Source organism: Natrix helvetica, assembly GCF_964273705.1.
Source record: "Natrix helvetica genome assembly, chromosome: Z".
Taxonomy (NCBI): domain Eukaryota; kingdom Metazoa; phylum Chordata; class Lepidosauria; order Squamata; family Natricidae; genus Natrix; species Natrix helvetica.
Window position 1 is genome coordinate 53,537,054 of NC_138554.1, and position 16,686 is coordinate 53,553,739.

General features: G+C 43.1%; 1 protein-coding gene across 1 annotated transcript in view; it reads left to right on the forward strand.

Moving 5' to 3' along the window:
• The window catches only part of FAM171A2 (family with sequence similarity 171 member A2), a 79,128-nt gene that overhangs the window by 50,163 nt on the left and 12,279 nt on the right, over positions 1 to 16,686 (forward strand). The window contains exons 3-6 of the mRNA XM_081969765.1: positions 1,424 to 1,516; positions 7,764 to 7,922; positions 8,831 to 9,007; positions 16,243 to 16,359. Of these exons, the coding sequence (XP_081825891.1) occupies positions 1,424 to 1,516; positions 7,764 to 7,922; positions 8,831 to 9,007; positions 16,243 to 16,359 (546 nt within the window). The remainder of the gene's footprint in view (positions 1 to 1,423; positions 1,517 to 7,763; positions 7,923 to 8,830; positions 9,008 to 16,242; positions 16,360 to 16,686) is intronic.

Sequence of the window (16,686 nt, forward strand, 5' to 3'; positions counted from 1 at the left end):
GGCACGTACAGCACCTGCGCAATGCTCCGCTGAGCAGCTGGAGCATTGTGGAGGCTCGAGGAAGTAGTAAGATGCATGCGCACGTCCATGTGGACGACACTGGGCGTGTTCCAACCGTACCGGTTGGAACGGTATTCGGAACCCACCACTGCTTGTAAGGTAACCCATTTCTTCTCTTCTCCTTTCCTAATTGAAGTTTCATTTTTTTTCTTCTTTGCTTCAGCTCTATTTATGGATAGTATATCTGCATTGAGATTAAAGTTAAATTCAGCCAAAATTATTTCACTCTCCTTGGGATTTTTAGCATTATGGAATCATCCAACCATCATTGTGGTCATATAACACTAATGAGAATAGGTTTTAAGCCATTCATAGTGGCAGAGTGATACCAGAAAAAATAGGTAAGACATTATTGAGGAAATTGTCTGAATCAGATTTTTAAAACACATTTGCCAATTTTGATTAAAATCCAGGCTGACTCATTATGGAATTGCTCTCTTTGAGTACAATATTCAGAATCTATTGTAGATTTAATGAATATTCCTACTCTCACTGCATTTTTATTAAGCTTTTCCTTTGCCATCATATTACTGGATCAGTAAATAATTTTCAGTTATTAGATCTGTAAAGAATTTATTAGACTGAGAAAATTTATCTAAGAAAAGAGAGAAAACCAAACTTTCCTACTCTGATAAATACTAATAAAAGAGATGGATAAACATAATGCTTCAGTTAGCTTTTAAACCAAACCTTGTTTTAAAAGATGTCTTATTTAAATATTTTTGAATTAGTAACATGATGTAGAAAACAAACCAAAACTAGGAATGATCAGAGCTGGTTGTTAACATCCTGATTTCATTGGAAATAAAATTAATATTTGCTGTGGTATTTGAACTAATGAATTGTGCTTTGCAATTAGAACAGGCGGCTATATTGTTTGACAACGGTGTCAAACAATGACAGTCAAAATGACAGTCACAACAGAGCAGAGAAGCTGAGCCACTTATGTATGAGTACACTTATACATAAGTGCGCTTATAAAGGGGGGAGGGGCTATCATTTTGTTCCTACCATTTGGCATCCTTTACTTTCCTTTGCTTCCTGAATGTCCCTGATTTAGAATCATTGCTCTTAAGGATTGAGTCAAAGAAAATGAAAGGCAGTTAGCAGCTTGTAGCCACAAATTATATTTTGGAAATTTGGATGTTCAATCCATTGTTTGCATAGTGAGAATTCAGTTGAGCCACTGCAAAAGGTTAAGCCAGAAAAGTATGTACACTCTCCCAATATTTTTTGCCATCTGCCCCCAGTAAGAAATCCCTTATTTATGCCATGCCTCAAAAGATAGGTTGTATGTTAGAATTAGCCTCCTTCAAAGGAAAGGGGAGTTTTATATTAATTCAGGTTTTTTTTTCCCTTGCAGTCTATGCTTCTGTAAGTCTCTATCTGCTCCCAGAGCGTCCTGCAACACTTATCCTTTATGATGACTTGATACAAATCCTTGTTGGTTCTCCAGGTAGGTCCCAAGATCCATTATGTCCAAAACAAAGTAGGGCATTCAGTCACTGCACTGGATTCCACCTAATTGAAATACTATTTTCTGGAGCAGGACTGGTAGAATACATAGTTGCTGTGATGTAGAAGTTGTGATTCTGAGCCCCAGAATAGGTCACTGAAGCTTTGCGCATGTTCTTAATACTGTTCTATTTATGTTAAGAACTTGCTAGACAATAGAAAATATGATAGGATAAAAGCTCTTCATTTCTACAAGCTCTGTACTTCCACAGCAACTTAATACCAATTTGTACAAAAAAGAATCTGTTCAAGTGCTTTTGCAGAGACTTTGGGGATAGAAATCTTTAAGATGTCAGTTATTCATTCTGGGTTAAGTAATGGAAGGAGCTAATTGGGCCTTTGCTAAAATCATAAGCAAATGAGTTGAAACCTTCTCAATAAGTCCTGATAGAATCAGGAGCCCATATGATGAGAGTACTGGTAAGTGGGGGATGATAAAATGAGGATGGTGTATGCTTTCAGCATTCCCATTTAACATTAATACCAATAGCAGATAAATGCAGTTTATTTGTCTTGAACATATTCATTGGCCTCCAGCATTTCTAGCAATGTAGCATGTAGCAAAGCTCTAATCTATAGAAATATATGTGTTAATGAAGTTATTGAATCCATTCAGTGCTGAGCTTGTGCACTTGCTACTACTGAAAATGAGCAATTCATCAATGTGTCTTCTAGTACTGCTTTGAAATAAAATTCCTAACAATATCTCTCATGAATTTTGAAACAATGAACAAAATGAACACATACAACAAAACAAGAAAGGAATTTTTCAGTATACTGATTCCATTTTCAGCAATTAATTTGTGTGTGTAAGGATTTTGTATAGTTGCTGCTTATAAAGAACAAATATTGATCAGAAATAAATGTGGGTGGCTATTTGAAAATGGTACAATATATGTAACAGTTAGTTTGTTTAAGCTGTATGTTTCAAATAATCTCAAAATGAACAGACTTGCATTCACTCTCCATCATGCAGAGGTGAATATGATTTCTTTCTGCAAATTTGAATGCATGCTTACTATTTATGTGCAGTTACAAATACAAAATTTTCAAAAAACATAAATGTCAGTTGGAGAAATTTAGGCATCCTTTCAATCAACTCTTTTACACCTGTTGGCAAAAGAAACAGCTTTCAAATGTTCCTATAGCCCCCATTCTTTTTTGCAGAACTCTTGTAGCTCAGAAACATTTTTAGATCTCCTTACAAATATCGCACGTGTAAGATTCCTGCAAAGATTTTCCATAATATTCAAATCCAGTAACTATGAACACCATCACAACACCTTTATTTTTCTTTTCTGTAAGTGCTTCACAGTTTGAATGTCTCTTTTGAATCATTGACTTAATGACATTTCCAATTTTTTTCACCTGGACCATGAAACATTAGCTTCTAATATACTTGATTTTAGTTGAATTCAGTCTACCCACACGATCTATGCTACTAGCTGCCACAGAACCTGAAAATATTAACATCTACACTTAACAAGATATTCATTTATTTAAATGTTTTTTTCTGTGTTGTTACGGTTGAACAGTTTTTGTTTCTCTGCCCAAACCACTTCAGTGTAAATAATTCAGACTTAGCAAGGTTTTCTTTTGAATGTTTTATATGATGATTTTGAGGATGAGTTCAGGGAATAGTTTTTTTTTCTGTCATGTGAATCATGTTGCATAAGATTGTTGTAATGTGGACTCGTGGACAACTATTTCAGTTAAACCAGGGGTTTTAAACTTGATTTCATTGAGAGCCACATCAGGGTTGTGTTTGATCTTGGGAGTTGGGGTGGGCATGGCCAGGGTGGGTGTGACCAGCTTGACCCCCTCATGTCAGAGGCACCTGTGGTGGCACAGGCGAGGCTGGGGGGGATCCATTTTCTCCAGCAGAGGAAGGTGAGACCAGGAGAGCACCAAACCTTTGTCCTCCAGAGGAGCCTCACCATCCCTCAAGTGACGCTGAGGACCCCCAGACAGTGGTGCAAGCTGTCCTAGGCAGCGGAGGGAAAGCACTCAACCTGGCCTTCATGCTTCCTAGGCACCAGGATTCCACAGCCTAGCCCAGCCCCACTTCCCTGAGGGGGTGCCTGGCTGCGCTTGCCTGCTCCTCAAGGCTGCTGCTGCTGTTCTTGCTTACCCTGCCCAAGTTGCTCATGTTGTGTGAGGGAGGGAGGGTCAGAGGGAGGCCCACTCTCTCTCCACACAATGAAACCTGCCTTTGTAACCAAAGCATTCTCAGTGATAGGATGGGAGGCCACCAAGAGAGGTCAGGAGGAGGATACAAGGGGATGGCGAAAGGGCAGCAGGGCTGCTGGTGGCCAAATGCTAAACATGCTAAACCTTCCTTCCTTCTTTGCTTCTTTTTCCTTCCCTCTTCATTCTTTCTTCTTCCTTCCACTCGTTCCTTCTTTTTCCTTCCTTGCTCTCTTCCCATCTTCTCTTCTTTTTCTTTGTCTTTCCTCTTTCCCTTTCTCCTTTTCTGTCCCTACTTGGATGCTCTAATGGAAAAGGAACAACATTTCTCTTTTTGTTTTGTTTTGCTTTCAGTTTGTTTTGCTAGCCCCCTGGCAGTGAAAACAGATCTTGGAGGACCCACCCACCCAACCTCCATTTTCACTGGCAGAGGGCTGCAGGAGGCCGTCATGGCCAAAAACAATGCTAGCAGAGGCACCGCGGGCTGGTCCGCTGCTGTTTCCAGGGTGGGCCTGTGGGCCAGATCTAAGCATCCCATGGGCCGGATCCAGCCCGGGGGCCTTGACATTGACACCCCTGAATTAAACTATTCAGCAAGTCATTTACAGTGATTTGCAGGTTCTGTTTATCAGTTTGGGATCAGTTCTAGAAGACGTTTCTTTTGATCTTCTGGATTTCCTGCAGTAACTTCTGGTCTTCTGAAATTTCCTTCAGTTCCTTCAATAATTTCAATTTCTCACAGTTGAAATTGTTAGCAGGAAGTCTTTAGATATTGTTTTTAAAGCTGTCTAGTTTGTAAAACTGATTTATCTTGGACTTCACTGTTCACCCTTTGACCTATGGCTGTTGTTAAAAGTAGATAGAACAATAAGTGACAACCTTAAAGGTTGGAAGAATCACATATTCATTAATTTGTTAAACTCATCTCCTGGCTAATTGTAGATCTAATGAGACAATAAATTTTATGGATTTTATTGACAACTTTACAGGGATCAATTAGAAGAGTACTGAAATTTCTGCATCTGCTATATTCGGTTTTCTTATTTTGAATCTGTAAACAATTGCACATAAGCTTCTGTTCCAATTTGCAGAAAAATGTAGGGTTTAACTTTGTTTCACTTACAGGTAGCCCTCAACTTATAACCATATGTGTAGTGACTATTCAAAGTAACAATGGCACTGAAAACAAGGTGTTATGTCTGTTTTTCACACTTACAACCATTGCAGTATCCCCATGTTTACATGATCAAAATTTGGATACTTGGGCAACTGGCTCATATTTATGATGGTTGCAGCTGTGACCATCTGACAAGTACAGTCAATGGATTTCACTTAACAATATATTACTAACTAATGTTACGCAGTGATTCAGTTAACAACTGTGACAAGAAAGATCATAAAATGGAGCAAAAAACCCTTAACTGTTTTGCTTAGCAACATAAATTTTGGGCTCAATTATGGTCATAAATCAAGGAGGTTGTATCATCTTTTGAGCACTTAGGGGTTCATTGAAACATACAGCTTAGCTCTACTTTCATATAAAGTCTCTGTATTTCAGAAATTATGCAAACGTAAACAAGTTCATCCTTTGTATTAAATTATGACTTTAAATTTGATTTCAATTGAAAAGTGATATACTAATTTCTTGCCTGATTCTGACACTTATTGATTTTATTTTGGGGGCAATTTATTTGTCATTTCAGGAAATCATAATATCACAAAGTTTGAGAACCTCTGCAGTTTTTTTATGCCGGGTTGATATATACAAATAAAATACATATAGCCACATTTATTTAAATTATCTAGGAATCTGGAGACTGGTAGTAGGTAATTAATAAAGCTTTGTTATATGTAATTGTTACCTTTAAAGCAGGCAAAGTAAAAATAGAATACTTTATTTGGCCAAGTGTGATTAAGCACATAAGGAATTTGTCCTTTGTGCTGAAGCTCCCAGTGTACATGTAAAGCAACAGAATGATAATGATCAATATAATAATACCAATAGAAGGCAGAATAAAGAAGATAACAAGAAGGATAAATAAAAATGCTATAGCCATATATATATATATCTTCTATGGGAGGCAGGCTGGTTGCAATTATTCTTTCTGCAATCCTAACTATTCACTGGCGTCTGTACTTTTTCTGTTTGGTTTCTGTACCAAACCAAACAATTATAGAAGTACAAATGACAGACTCAATAATTCCTCTGTAAAACTGTATCAACAGCTCCTGGGGCAGTCTGAACATCCTGAGTTGACACAGGAAGAACATTCTTTGTTGTTAATGATGGTTCTAATGTTAAGTGTCCATTTCAAGTACTGGGAAATTATAGAACCCAAAATTTTGAAGGACTCTGGTGTTAATACTATGCTGTCAAATATGGTAAGAAATGATAAAATAGAAGGGCTCCTTCTAAAATACACTCTCATTTCCATGGTTTTAACCATATTCAGCTCTAGATTGTTATGCCTGCACCACAGGGCCAATTATTCAATCTCCCAACTAAATGCAGACTCATCACCATCTTGAATAAGGCCAATGATCATAGTATTATCTGCAAACTTCAGTACTTTAACAGAGAGTTCCCTTGAGATAGTCATTGGTATATTTAGGGAGGGAGGGAGCAATGGAGCAAGCACACAGCCCTGAGAGGCGCCTGTATATGAGATATAATTTTCCCTAGCCTCACCTGTTGCTTCTTATCTGTCAAAAATGAATTATCTACCTACAACTATGAGCAGGTACAGAAAGCTGGATCAATTTAGAGTAGAGAATTTCTGGAATGATTTCCCAAACATGCTTCTACAGCTCTGGAGAAACTTCTTGGATGAGAAGCAGAGTATCTTCAAAGAAAAACAAGAAAATCCAGTTGCTTCTTGAAAAAGCACCTTTGAGATAACCATGACTTGGATGACTGAGAATCTCCATAAACATTCTGGAATGATGGTATTGAATGCTAACCTGAAGTCCCCAAAAGGCCCTATACATAGGAACCTGGAGATTCAAGATGCTGCAGAGTTTAATACAATTACTTCTTGACAGCATCATCTGCTGACCTAATTGCTTGGTAGGCAAACTACAGAAAGTCCTCGGGTGATAACAGTTCATTTAACGACCATTCAAAGCTACAACCACTCTAAAAATGTGCTGTTTCTCATACTTACAGCATTGCTGCATCCCCATGATTATGCGATCAGAATTCAGACACTTGGCAACTGACTCATGTTTATGATTGTTGCAGTGCATATTTATGATGGCTGCAATGTTCCGGGGCCACATGACCAACTTGTGCCACTTTGTAACAAGCAATGTCAAAGAGCAAGTCAGATTCACTTAACAACTGTGTTAATAACTGAAGTGATTCACTTAACAACTGTGGCAAGAAAGGTTGTAAAATCAGACAAAATTCACTTACCATATATTTTACTTAGCAACAGAAAATTTGGGTTCAATTGTGGTTGTAATGTATTATCATGATATTACCACCTTTGTTGTCATCTTTGCCATTAAAGCATATGGAACTATTCAAAGCCTTTCCTGTTTTCCAGGACCTTGCTACTACCTGTCTGGCTGCAACCAATAAGAAAACTATCAAGTCTTTATGTTTCAAGGTGTTATTTGGATTATCAAAAAAACTTAGTAAGGGCAACTTGGGATCTAATATTATGATCTGGGTCATAATCTATTCTATTTTGTACAAATTTTGTTTTAAAAACTGAACAATTTTATAAGATTGTATACAAATTTAGTTCAAAACGGCCGAACATATAGATAACCAATTTTTTTATGTTTTCTCCAACACATAGGAGTTATACTAGAATCAGAATTTATTGAAGGCTGTATCTTGTAGTTAATGACCAAACATTTATGGATACCTTCTTGAGTTATTTATTGCACTGCAAATTTATGTATTAAGGTACAGCATCAAAAACTAAGGATTCTATGGTCTTTTATGAATACTGCCCAGTTAGACCAGAAGATTTAAGTATTGATCATTGCAGGAGCTAAGAGCCAGCCATGGGCACAGTTCCAGCGCAAATCTGCTCGCCTGTCCCGCAGTTCCACCTACAGCCAGCTTTCAGCCACTTTGACTGCCGCCAGTGGTGGGCCAGACATGAGAGGGTTCCCGTCCTTCATCGGGGCTGAAAGTAATGGCAGTGGTAAGGGGCCATCATGGAATGTGGGATAGGGAGGGGTGGAGCATTAAGGCTACCCATTATATTACAGCTTGTCTCTGACACCAGATTTGGAGATATGAAATATATATTTAACTAGATTATTGTTGATGTATTGAGGATGGGAGAAGGAGATATTTGTTACTAATAACAACCCCAGTCAGTCGAGGTCTTTCGTGTCCTTTATATCTGAGTTTGGGATATTCAGCTACAGAGTTACAACTGAGCAGGCATTTATACTGCCATCATCTGTCCTTGAATAGGAAGATTCCCCACTGTCATCTGGAATATGGAACAGAACATCAAATCCCCTTTACTCTGGAATAAGTTATTAAATAAATTGTAACCTATAACCAGTCCCAAATGGAAGTATAAGAAACAAAGTAAAAACTTGAAAGAATAATGTAATTGCTATGAATTATATGAGGTTGAAACCCAGCATTCAGCAATCTATAAAAATCTGAGTGAGCACATATCCATCAAGCTAACACAATAAATTAAATAACTCTCATGCAATTAACTAAATGTTATCTTCCAATTTTGCCAGCATTCTGTAGTTTGGACTTGAATCTTTAGCCCGGTCACATGAAATTTGTTTTCTTAAGTGCCCAATTCCTGCAAGGCCTCCAAGCACAGCTCACTGAGAACAAAGAAACTTTCCCTCCCTCTGAATTCCATCTCCCCCCCCTCAGTTTTTTATAGAGTAAGTATATATTTTAACAATATATGATTATAATTAAAAATCCTTTTAATCTACAACAATTCAAACACTACTCTGTGCACAGAATAGTATCTTTTGGATTTTGTCTCTTGAAAATGCATATCCAATGTATATGTAGCTGTGGGGCCTCTGGGGATGTGAGTGTCATTATTTCTTAATTCTCTTTTTACAGCTAGTAATACTTGGTTGGAGTTGGTGCCTATTGTTGCAGTCAGCGTTCACCTCTTCACTGCAAATAGCACAGAAGTCCAGCTTTCTGGCTCAGTCCACCTCTCCATCCCACTGCCATTTGACACAGCTGCTGTAGCAAGTACCAGTGTGCCAGCCTGGCGCTTTGACCTCAAGAGCGGTGAGTGGTGGAATGCTTGTGAGTTGCATTTTTAATGATTTGATCATTATTGTTTCTCCAGCTGATGGCGCAGGAGGGTCCAGAAGTGGGTTGTTCAATCCTTATTTGCCCAAAATACTCAGTCAGAATTGAAGCCACGCCTCCAGCTTCCCCTGCTGACTCCCAATTCTGACTCAGTCTTGTCCGAAAAGAGATGTAATTTTTATTGCTGTGAGTTGAAAATTGGTTGGTAGAGTTATTTTGGTTTAAGGTTATTTTTTCTGGTTTTTAATGTTGTTATCTGAGTGGAGGGTGTTGAACTTGGCTCACAAGTTTTTCCCACCTTGTTGGTGCTCGCCTAGTTAAGCACTTGGACTGGTTCCCGTGGAGGTCTCTGGGCTCTTCGTAGGAAAGCAGCTGAATGTGCCGGCTATCGGAGCTCTATTTGCAGCTCCGTTCGGCTTAATGATTGATTGACTGATGACTCGTCAGAGAGGCTGCCTGCGTTGCTGCTGGTTTTCAGGGGCTGCAGCGGGTGGTTGATGTAGCTACTGAAGCGCCGGCGCCTCCACGTGGCTGCGGAAGCCTGGAACAGCAGGAGGGTGCGATCGGCGCTGGCTGGCCTTGCAGAGAGCCGCGCGGCTGATCCGGACATTCTCAGGGACGTTTACTCTCCAGCAGCATTTGTTCCCTTGAAGCTGCTTCTTCGTAAGTATGGAGCCCTGGGGGTGGCCATTTTGTAAGAGCTTTTTGGGTGGCAGCCATCTTGGGAAGGATCCCATGGCAGCAGCCATTTTGTTGGTGGCCATGAGGTGGCGACCATTTTGATTGGACCTCCGATGGGTCACATGGTCGGTGGCCATTTTATTTTCCCTTTTCTCAATGCACGAGGCACATTGCGACTGCCGGATCCTGTGAGTCACAGATTGCTGAGCTGTTGCCGAAACGAGTGGAGTGAGGTTTTAGAGCACAGTGTGTTGTACCATTGCCATGGCTGATTCCCCCAGTGAGAGCAACTCAGGGGTGGCTTCTGCAGCTCCCTTGAAGAGCTCGAAGAAGAGGAAGTGTTCCCCACCGGATCCTCCTTCCCTGGTGAAACAAGATTCCTCCAGGCAGGGAAGTAAAGGGAATGGGGAAAAGTCCAGGCAGGGAGGCGGAGTTAAGGCCCCTTTGTCATCAGTGAGATCCCCCCCACTCCTAAGGGCAGCTCCACTTTCTCCCTCTCCTCCCAAGACTATCTGGATCTCCAAGGGCCAGTTCCATCTTACCTCCACTTTCAGAGGTAGAGACGAGGAAGGAGAGTGCCATCCGTTTACATGTGTTGCGCCTGTCACTGAATCAGGCGACAAGCACCAGCTGGCACCAAGGCCTGGGCCTAGTCATGCAATTGGTGAATTTGATGATTTGCTTTATAACATTCAATGTCTTATTCATCGAGCCATTGCACATGGCATAGCCCTCCAGGATCGTTCCTCTGACCAGGCAACTGATGGAGGCCAAGCGCAGACGTTTCCAGGATCCAGTTGCTCGCCCTGACAGGGCACAGAGAGAGAGGTTTCTCCTTCGCTCAGGAACGAGGTTTCGATCCAGGAAGATGAGCAAAAGGAGACGGAGCTTTCTGATGATGAAGGTTTGGCACTGGATGTCCCAGCTTTTGCCAGTTTGTTTCCTCCTAGTTTGTTTTGTTCCTTGCTATTTAAAGCCAAGAGTACGGTGGCTGTCAAGACGGAGGCTGACAAGCAGAAGGATAAGGAGTCCGTAGTCGAGGCTTCAACTTCCAAGGCAGCGCCAAAGAAAAAGCGCTTCTTTGTGGAACCCGTGGCACGGAAGGAGGAGATCCCTGCGCCGAAACTGTTTCTGGACGTCATTCAGAAGTAGTGGGCCAAGCCAGGTACTTTTCCCACCCAGGGTGGGAATGACAGTCGCTTCTATAATATGGAGCCTGATTTCTCCCAGGCGTTACAGGTTCCAGAGGTGGATGCTCCTGTGGCCACCCTGGCATCACCAACGCCCATGGTGGTGAGTGATGTGGCAGACAACCTAAAGGCGGAAGATAAGAGAACTGAACTGGCATTGCGTAAGACCTTCCTGGTGGCAACGTGGGCGATTAAGGCCACCTCTTCTGCATCCTTCTTCAATTGCGCTATGCTGATGGGGCTTGCACAAATGCAGGAGCATGTTCTGGTGCAAGATGTGAGACTGCTTCAGGATATCAGCAAGGTCATTGCTCGACCCAGTTTTCGGCTGATGTGACCTTGAATGCCGCTAAGTTTGCCTCCAGAGCTCTTTCTTCCTCTGTTTCAGCTAGGCGGATAGTGTGGCTCCGGAATTGGCAGGCGGATGCCAAAGGGAAGTGGAAGCTGGCTGCTGGCCCATATGCGAGGAAGAAGCTGTTTGGCGAGGTTCTGGACCCAATTCTTATTGAGGATAAGAACAAACATAAGGTTTTGCCTGCCACAACTAAGAAGCAGGAACACAAGTATACACCATATACACGCTGGGTGCCCTATAGGGGTACCGACACGGGCTATCATTATCAACTTAGAACTTTTCAGCCACGTCAGGACAGGGGGCAGGATAGGTCTTCCTACAGGGATAGGTCAAGATTTCAGCCCCAGAGTAAGTAGCCCTTCCGGGGGAGGCGGATGCCCCTTCTGCCGGAATAAATGAGCGGGTTTGGATGGCTCCCATTGATGGTCGGTTGGCGTTGTTTGCCGACATGGGAGAGTATTACATTGGATCTCTGGGTCCTTAATATGGTAACATTTGGCCTACGACTGGAATTCCTTTCCGTCCCCCCTAATTCTTTGCGTACATTCACATCCGCCAAGTGTGTGCTTAAGAGACAGCTCATGCGCCAAATGATCGACCATCTGGTGGGGGTCCAGGTGGTCGAATTGGTCCCCCAGGAGGACTGGGGCAAGGGTTTTTATTCTAACCTCTTTGTGGTTCCGAAGTCGTCTGGGGGATGGAGGGCGATTCTTGACCTTAAAAGGTTGAACTGCTGCCTAGTATACGAACGGTTTAAGATGGCCTCCCTTCGTTCCATTCTGGAAGGTATCAGGGAAGGTGACTACTTAGCTTCCATTGATTTGATGGAGGCCTACCTTCATATATCAATGTTCCCCGAACACGGAAAGTTACTTAGGTTTTCCTATGCTGGTAACCATTACCAGTATAGGGCTCTTCCTTTTGGACTGGTTTTGGCTCCCAGGACTTTCATGAAGTTCCTGGTGGCCCTAGCGGCTCACCTCAGAACGGTTCCTGTCAGACTTCATTGCTATTTAGATGATATTCTCCTCCAAGCAGAGTCGCCGGAGCGGTCTCTTCAAGATCTTGGTCCAACGGTGGAAACCCTGCAGAGGTATGGGTTCTCTGTAAATTTCCAGAAGAGCCATATGCGACCTTCTAACAGACTGTTACATTTGGATGTGGTCATAGATTCCTCCTCCGGCATGGTCTTCCTGTCCCAGGATCGCAGGACTAGTCTAGTGAAGCTAGTCAAACAGGTGCAGAAGGAAAGGAGTGTACCCATTGTCACCTTGTCCCAGTTGCTAGGAAAGATGATTTCTTGTATAGATCTTGTTCCCTGGGCAAGGCTCCATGCCAGAACTCTCCAGTGGTTTCTATTCCCATACCAAAGGAGCAAACGCGGTGCCTCTACTTTTCAGGTTCAAGTGCCCCACCCAAGTGAGGCTCTCCTTAAAGTGGTGGGTTTCCCCAGCACTAGCTAAGGGCTGTGTGTTCAGAGAGCCGGAGAGGCTCACTCTGACCACAGATGCAAGCCTTTATGGCTGGGTGGTGGTGCTGGGGACAGAGCTGGCCCAGGTCGCTGGTCTCCTTTGGATCTTAAACATAACATAAACTGGCTGGAGCTGCGAGCGTCTTATCTGGCCTTTCAACACTTTCAGGCCCTTGTAGAGCAAAGACACGTCCTACTTCTGAAAAACAACGCGACTACGAAGGCGCATGTAAACAGACAGGGAGGGACTCACCCCAGAGCCCTCTGGGTGGAATATCAGCACCTGGGCCATTGGGCAGAGAGGCACCTGTCCATCAAGGCAGAGCACATATCCGGGGATGCCAATCACCAAGCAGACTGGCTCAGCAGGGCCACAGTGGACCAGACGGAGTGGCAGCTGGATCTGGAGCTGTTCAAGGAGATTTGCAGGAGACAGCCAGAGGTGGACCTATTCGCGTCACCAGAAAAAGCCCAGCTCCCCAGTTTGTTCACACGGTTCCTGACTCAGGGAGCAGAGGGGAGCAGTGCCTTACGCAGCAAGTGGCCCCGGGGCTTGCTTTATGCGTTTCCCCCATTTCCACTGATCCCAGGGGTGTTGGGGAAGATAGTGAAGGAGGGGGTGGAGGTAATCATGGTCGCCGCATACTGGCAACGCAAGCCTTGGTTCGCGGACCTCTTAGGTCTGTCCATTGCCAAACCCTGGAGGATCCCGCAAGAGAATATCTCCCTTCGCCAGGGGGTCCTGGTCCATCCGGAGCCTCAGTGGCTCCAGTTGACCGCCTGGTATTTGAAAGGGAGATCTTGAAGGAGGCGAGGTTCTCCTCATGGGTGATACGAACCATCGCGCCCAGCCACGACCAGGATTTACAACGCCACATGGTCCACTTTTTGTGATTGGTGCCGTAAGGCGCGTGTGGACCCCAAACGTCCCTCACTCCCTAATATCCTGGAATTCCTCCAGGACGAGTTGGAGAGGGGATTGGCCCATAACACGCTTCAGAGACAAGTCTCGGCCCTGTCAACTGTCCTGGTCCTGGACAGTCGGGAGAGCCTGGGCCGTCATCCGGTGGTGAAGAGGTTTCTAAAAGGGGTGGATAATTTACGGCCCCTAGTAGTTCACAGGTTCCCATCTTGGGATTTGTCCATGGTCCTCCTGGTTCTTGTGGATCCCCCCTTTGAACCTCTGAGGACCGTTTCCTTGCAGTTCCTTACCCTGAAGGTTGTCTTCTCGGTTGCCATCATGTCTGCAAGGAGGATCTCTGAGGATACAAAGATATTTTCCAGCCTAACAGGGTCGTGCTGAGGCTTGATCCTGTTTTTATCCCTAAGATAAATTCCTATTTTCATAGGGCCCAGGAGCTAATTATCCCACTCATAGGAAGGAGAAATCATGGCACAAGCTGGACGTGTGGAGAGCCCTCCGTATTTACATAAAGAGGACGGCGCCCTCCAGGAAGACGGAGGCGCTATTTGTCTCTTTCTAGCCTTCTGCCATTGGGTCAAGGGTTTCCCCCTCTACTATTGGGCAGTGGTTGAAGGCTTGTATTGCCCGAGCCTATGAGGCGAGAGGTAAACCAGTGCCACGGGATAACGGCTCATTCAACTAGAAGTGCTGCCTCAACGGCCACGTGGAACACTCAGGCTCCGATTGAGAATATTTGCAGAGCTGCGACGTGGATTTCCCCATCACCTTTTATTAAGCATTATAGATTGGATGCTTTTGCATCCGCCGAGGCATCCTTTGGGCATCGGGTGCTGCAGGGAGTTCATGCTCCCTCAGGTACCACGGACTAGTGAGTTCCCGCCCTAGGGACTGCCGCTTTGGTATGTCCAACTTCTGGACCCTCCTGCGCCATCAGCTGGAGAAGGAACGTTGGTCCTACCTTAAAGTTCTTCTCAGCATGGCGCGGGACGGTCCACATCCCTCCCTTGTTTGTTACTTAGTTAGGTTCGTGTCCCCGGGGCTATTAATGCTGTGGGCAGGGCCTGCTCTTCTTTTGATTCTCTAGTTGGAGCTACGCCTCATTGGAATTGGAAGTCAGCAGGGGAAGCTGGAGGCGTGGCTTCAATTCTGACTCAATCTCTTGGGCAAATAAGGATTGAACAACCCATTCCTGGACCGCCCTGCGCCACGCTGAGAAGAACGTTCAGGTAGGACCAACGTTGCATCAAATAAACATATGAGGCAAGGAACAATACTGTTTGTAAAAATAGAGGCTTTGGCAGGAAGCACACTGAGTGATTAAGAGGATCTAAACATCTTCTCCTTCACCCATAGAAGCAAGTTTTCTGCAGGATCATAAAATTTGCAAGTGCACCTGGAAAAACATTAGGAAATTGTGCTGGCACCATGCCTATAAGAACTAAATCTGATGTGGAAAAAAGATGAGGATGACATTGATGGAAATGTTTTACTGTAATAGTGTAAAGGAATAGGCTCCTGGTGCAGATCTTATAATAAAGGTAAAGGTTCCCCTTGCATATATGTGCTAGTCATTCCCAACTCTAGGGGGCGGTGCTCATCTCCGTTTCAAAGCCGAAGAGCCAGCGCTGTCCGAAGACGTCTCCGTGGTCATGAGGCTGGCATGTCTAAATGCCAAAGGTGCACAGAACGCTGTTACCTTCATATCAAAGGTGGTTCGTCTTTTTCTACTTGCATTTTTACTTGCTTTTGAACTGCTAGTTTGGCAGAAGCTGGGACAAGTAACAGGAGCTCACTCTGTTACACGGCGCTAGGGATTCAAACCGTTGAACTGTTACCTTTCTGATCGACAAGCTCAATGTCTTACCCACTGAGCCACCACATCCTTTGACAGATCTTATAATGCAAACCTGTAATAATAAAGGTGGGAGGTTACATCTTCGTGTATTTTTTTCCTTTATCTTTTCTTTTTTCTTGCACTTTTTATTCTTTTTTTTTCTATTCTTTTTCTTTAAGTTTAGTTTGTATTGTACCTCAGCCTTCCAATCCAGAATTGATATGGTATATATGTTTTCTTTCTATAATGTCCTCTAAACTGAGCTCATTTTTTTTGTTTACCCCTATGCTAGCAGTATAAGCAAAATGCTGTCTGTTCAATACCAGACGGCAGCATTGTTCAATTCTGTTTGGTATAGGGATAGGTAGGGTCAGTCAAGGTTTCCTAGCCTCTTTTGGGTTAGGGGTTAGGTTAGGTTAATGCTGAAGTGCTGAAGGTATTAAATGAAATGAAGGTTAGAGTTAATACTGAAGTTATTAAGCAAAATGATGGTACTAGAATTTCAGCTAGGGGAGATATTTTGAAATCCACATCATGTTTTTAGGTTGATGATTCCCTATCCCAATGTTGTGTTTCTTGTGTACATGAAAATACACTAGGTATGGCACAATACAGGTACTGATTACAATATACCCATATGCTCTTGAATAATTTTAGGGGTTAGGAGGGGTTGCGGGGGTTAGTGCTGGTTAATAGTTCTCTTTCTTTCAGGTTATTTTAATTACTTCAGATTCAGTCATATACTCTCTTCTTAGGGCTTTGGATCCGGAATGGAACTGGACTCATCCGCAAGGAGGGAAATCAGCTGTACTGGACATTTGTATCTCCACAGTTGGGCTACTGGGCAGCTGCTATGCTGTCTCCTGTATCAGGTAAAATAGCCAAAGCCTCTGAGAAGTAAACAGATGTCAGTGCACACGAGGTTTTTTGTTTTGTTTTTTGGCCTATCTGGTATCACAATATAAGGAAGATTAACATGTTGGATCAATTATCAATTAGGAGAAATTTTGCTAAACCCAGAGAGAATCTTGCTTCCTGTTGCAATAAACTGCCAAGAGCTTGATACTGGTGGGAATTGTTTTGGGGTGTGGCATTTTTTGGATTGTAATTTCTAGAACAACTCTCTGTTTGAGTGGAATGTTTTTCTTCTAACTTTGGGACACATGCCTTCTCCAGTTCATAAGTGGATGTAATATCAT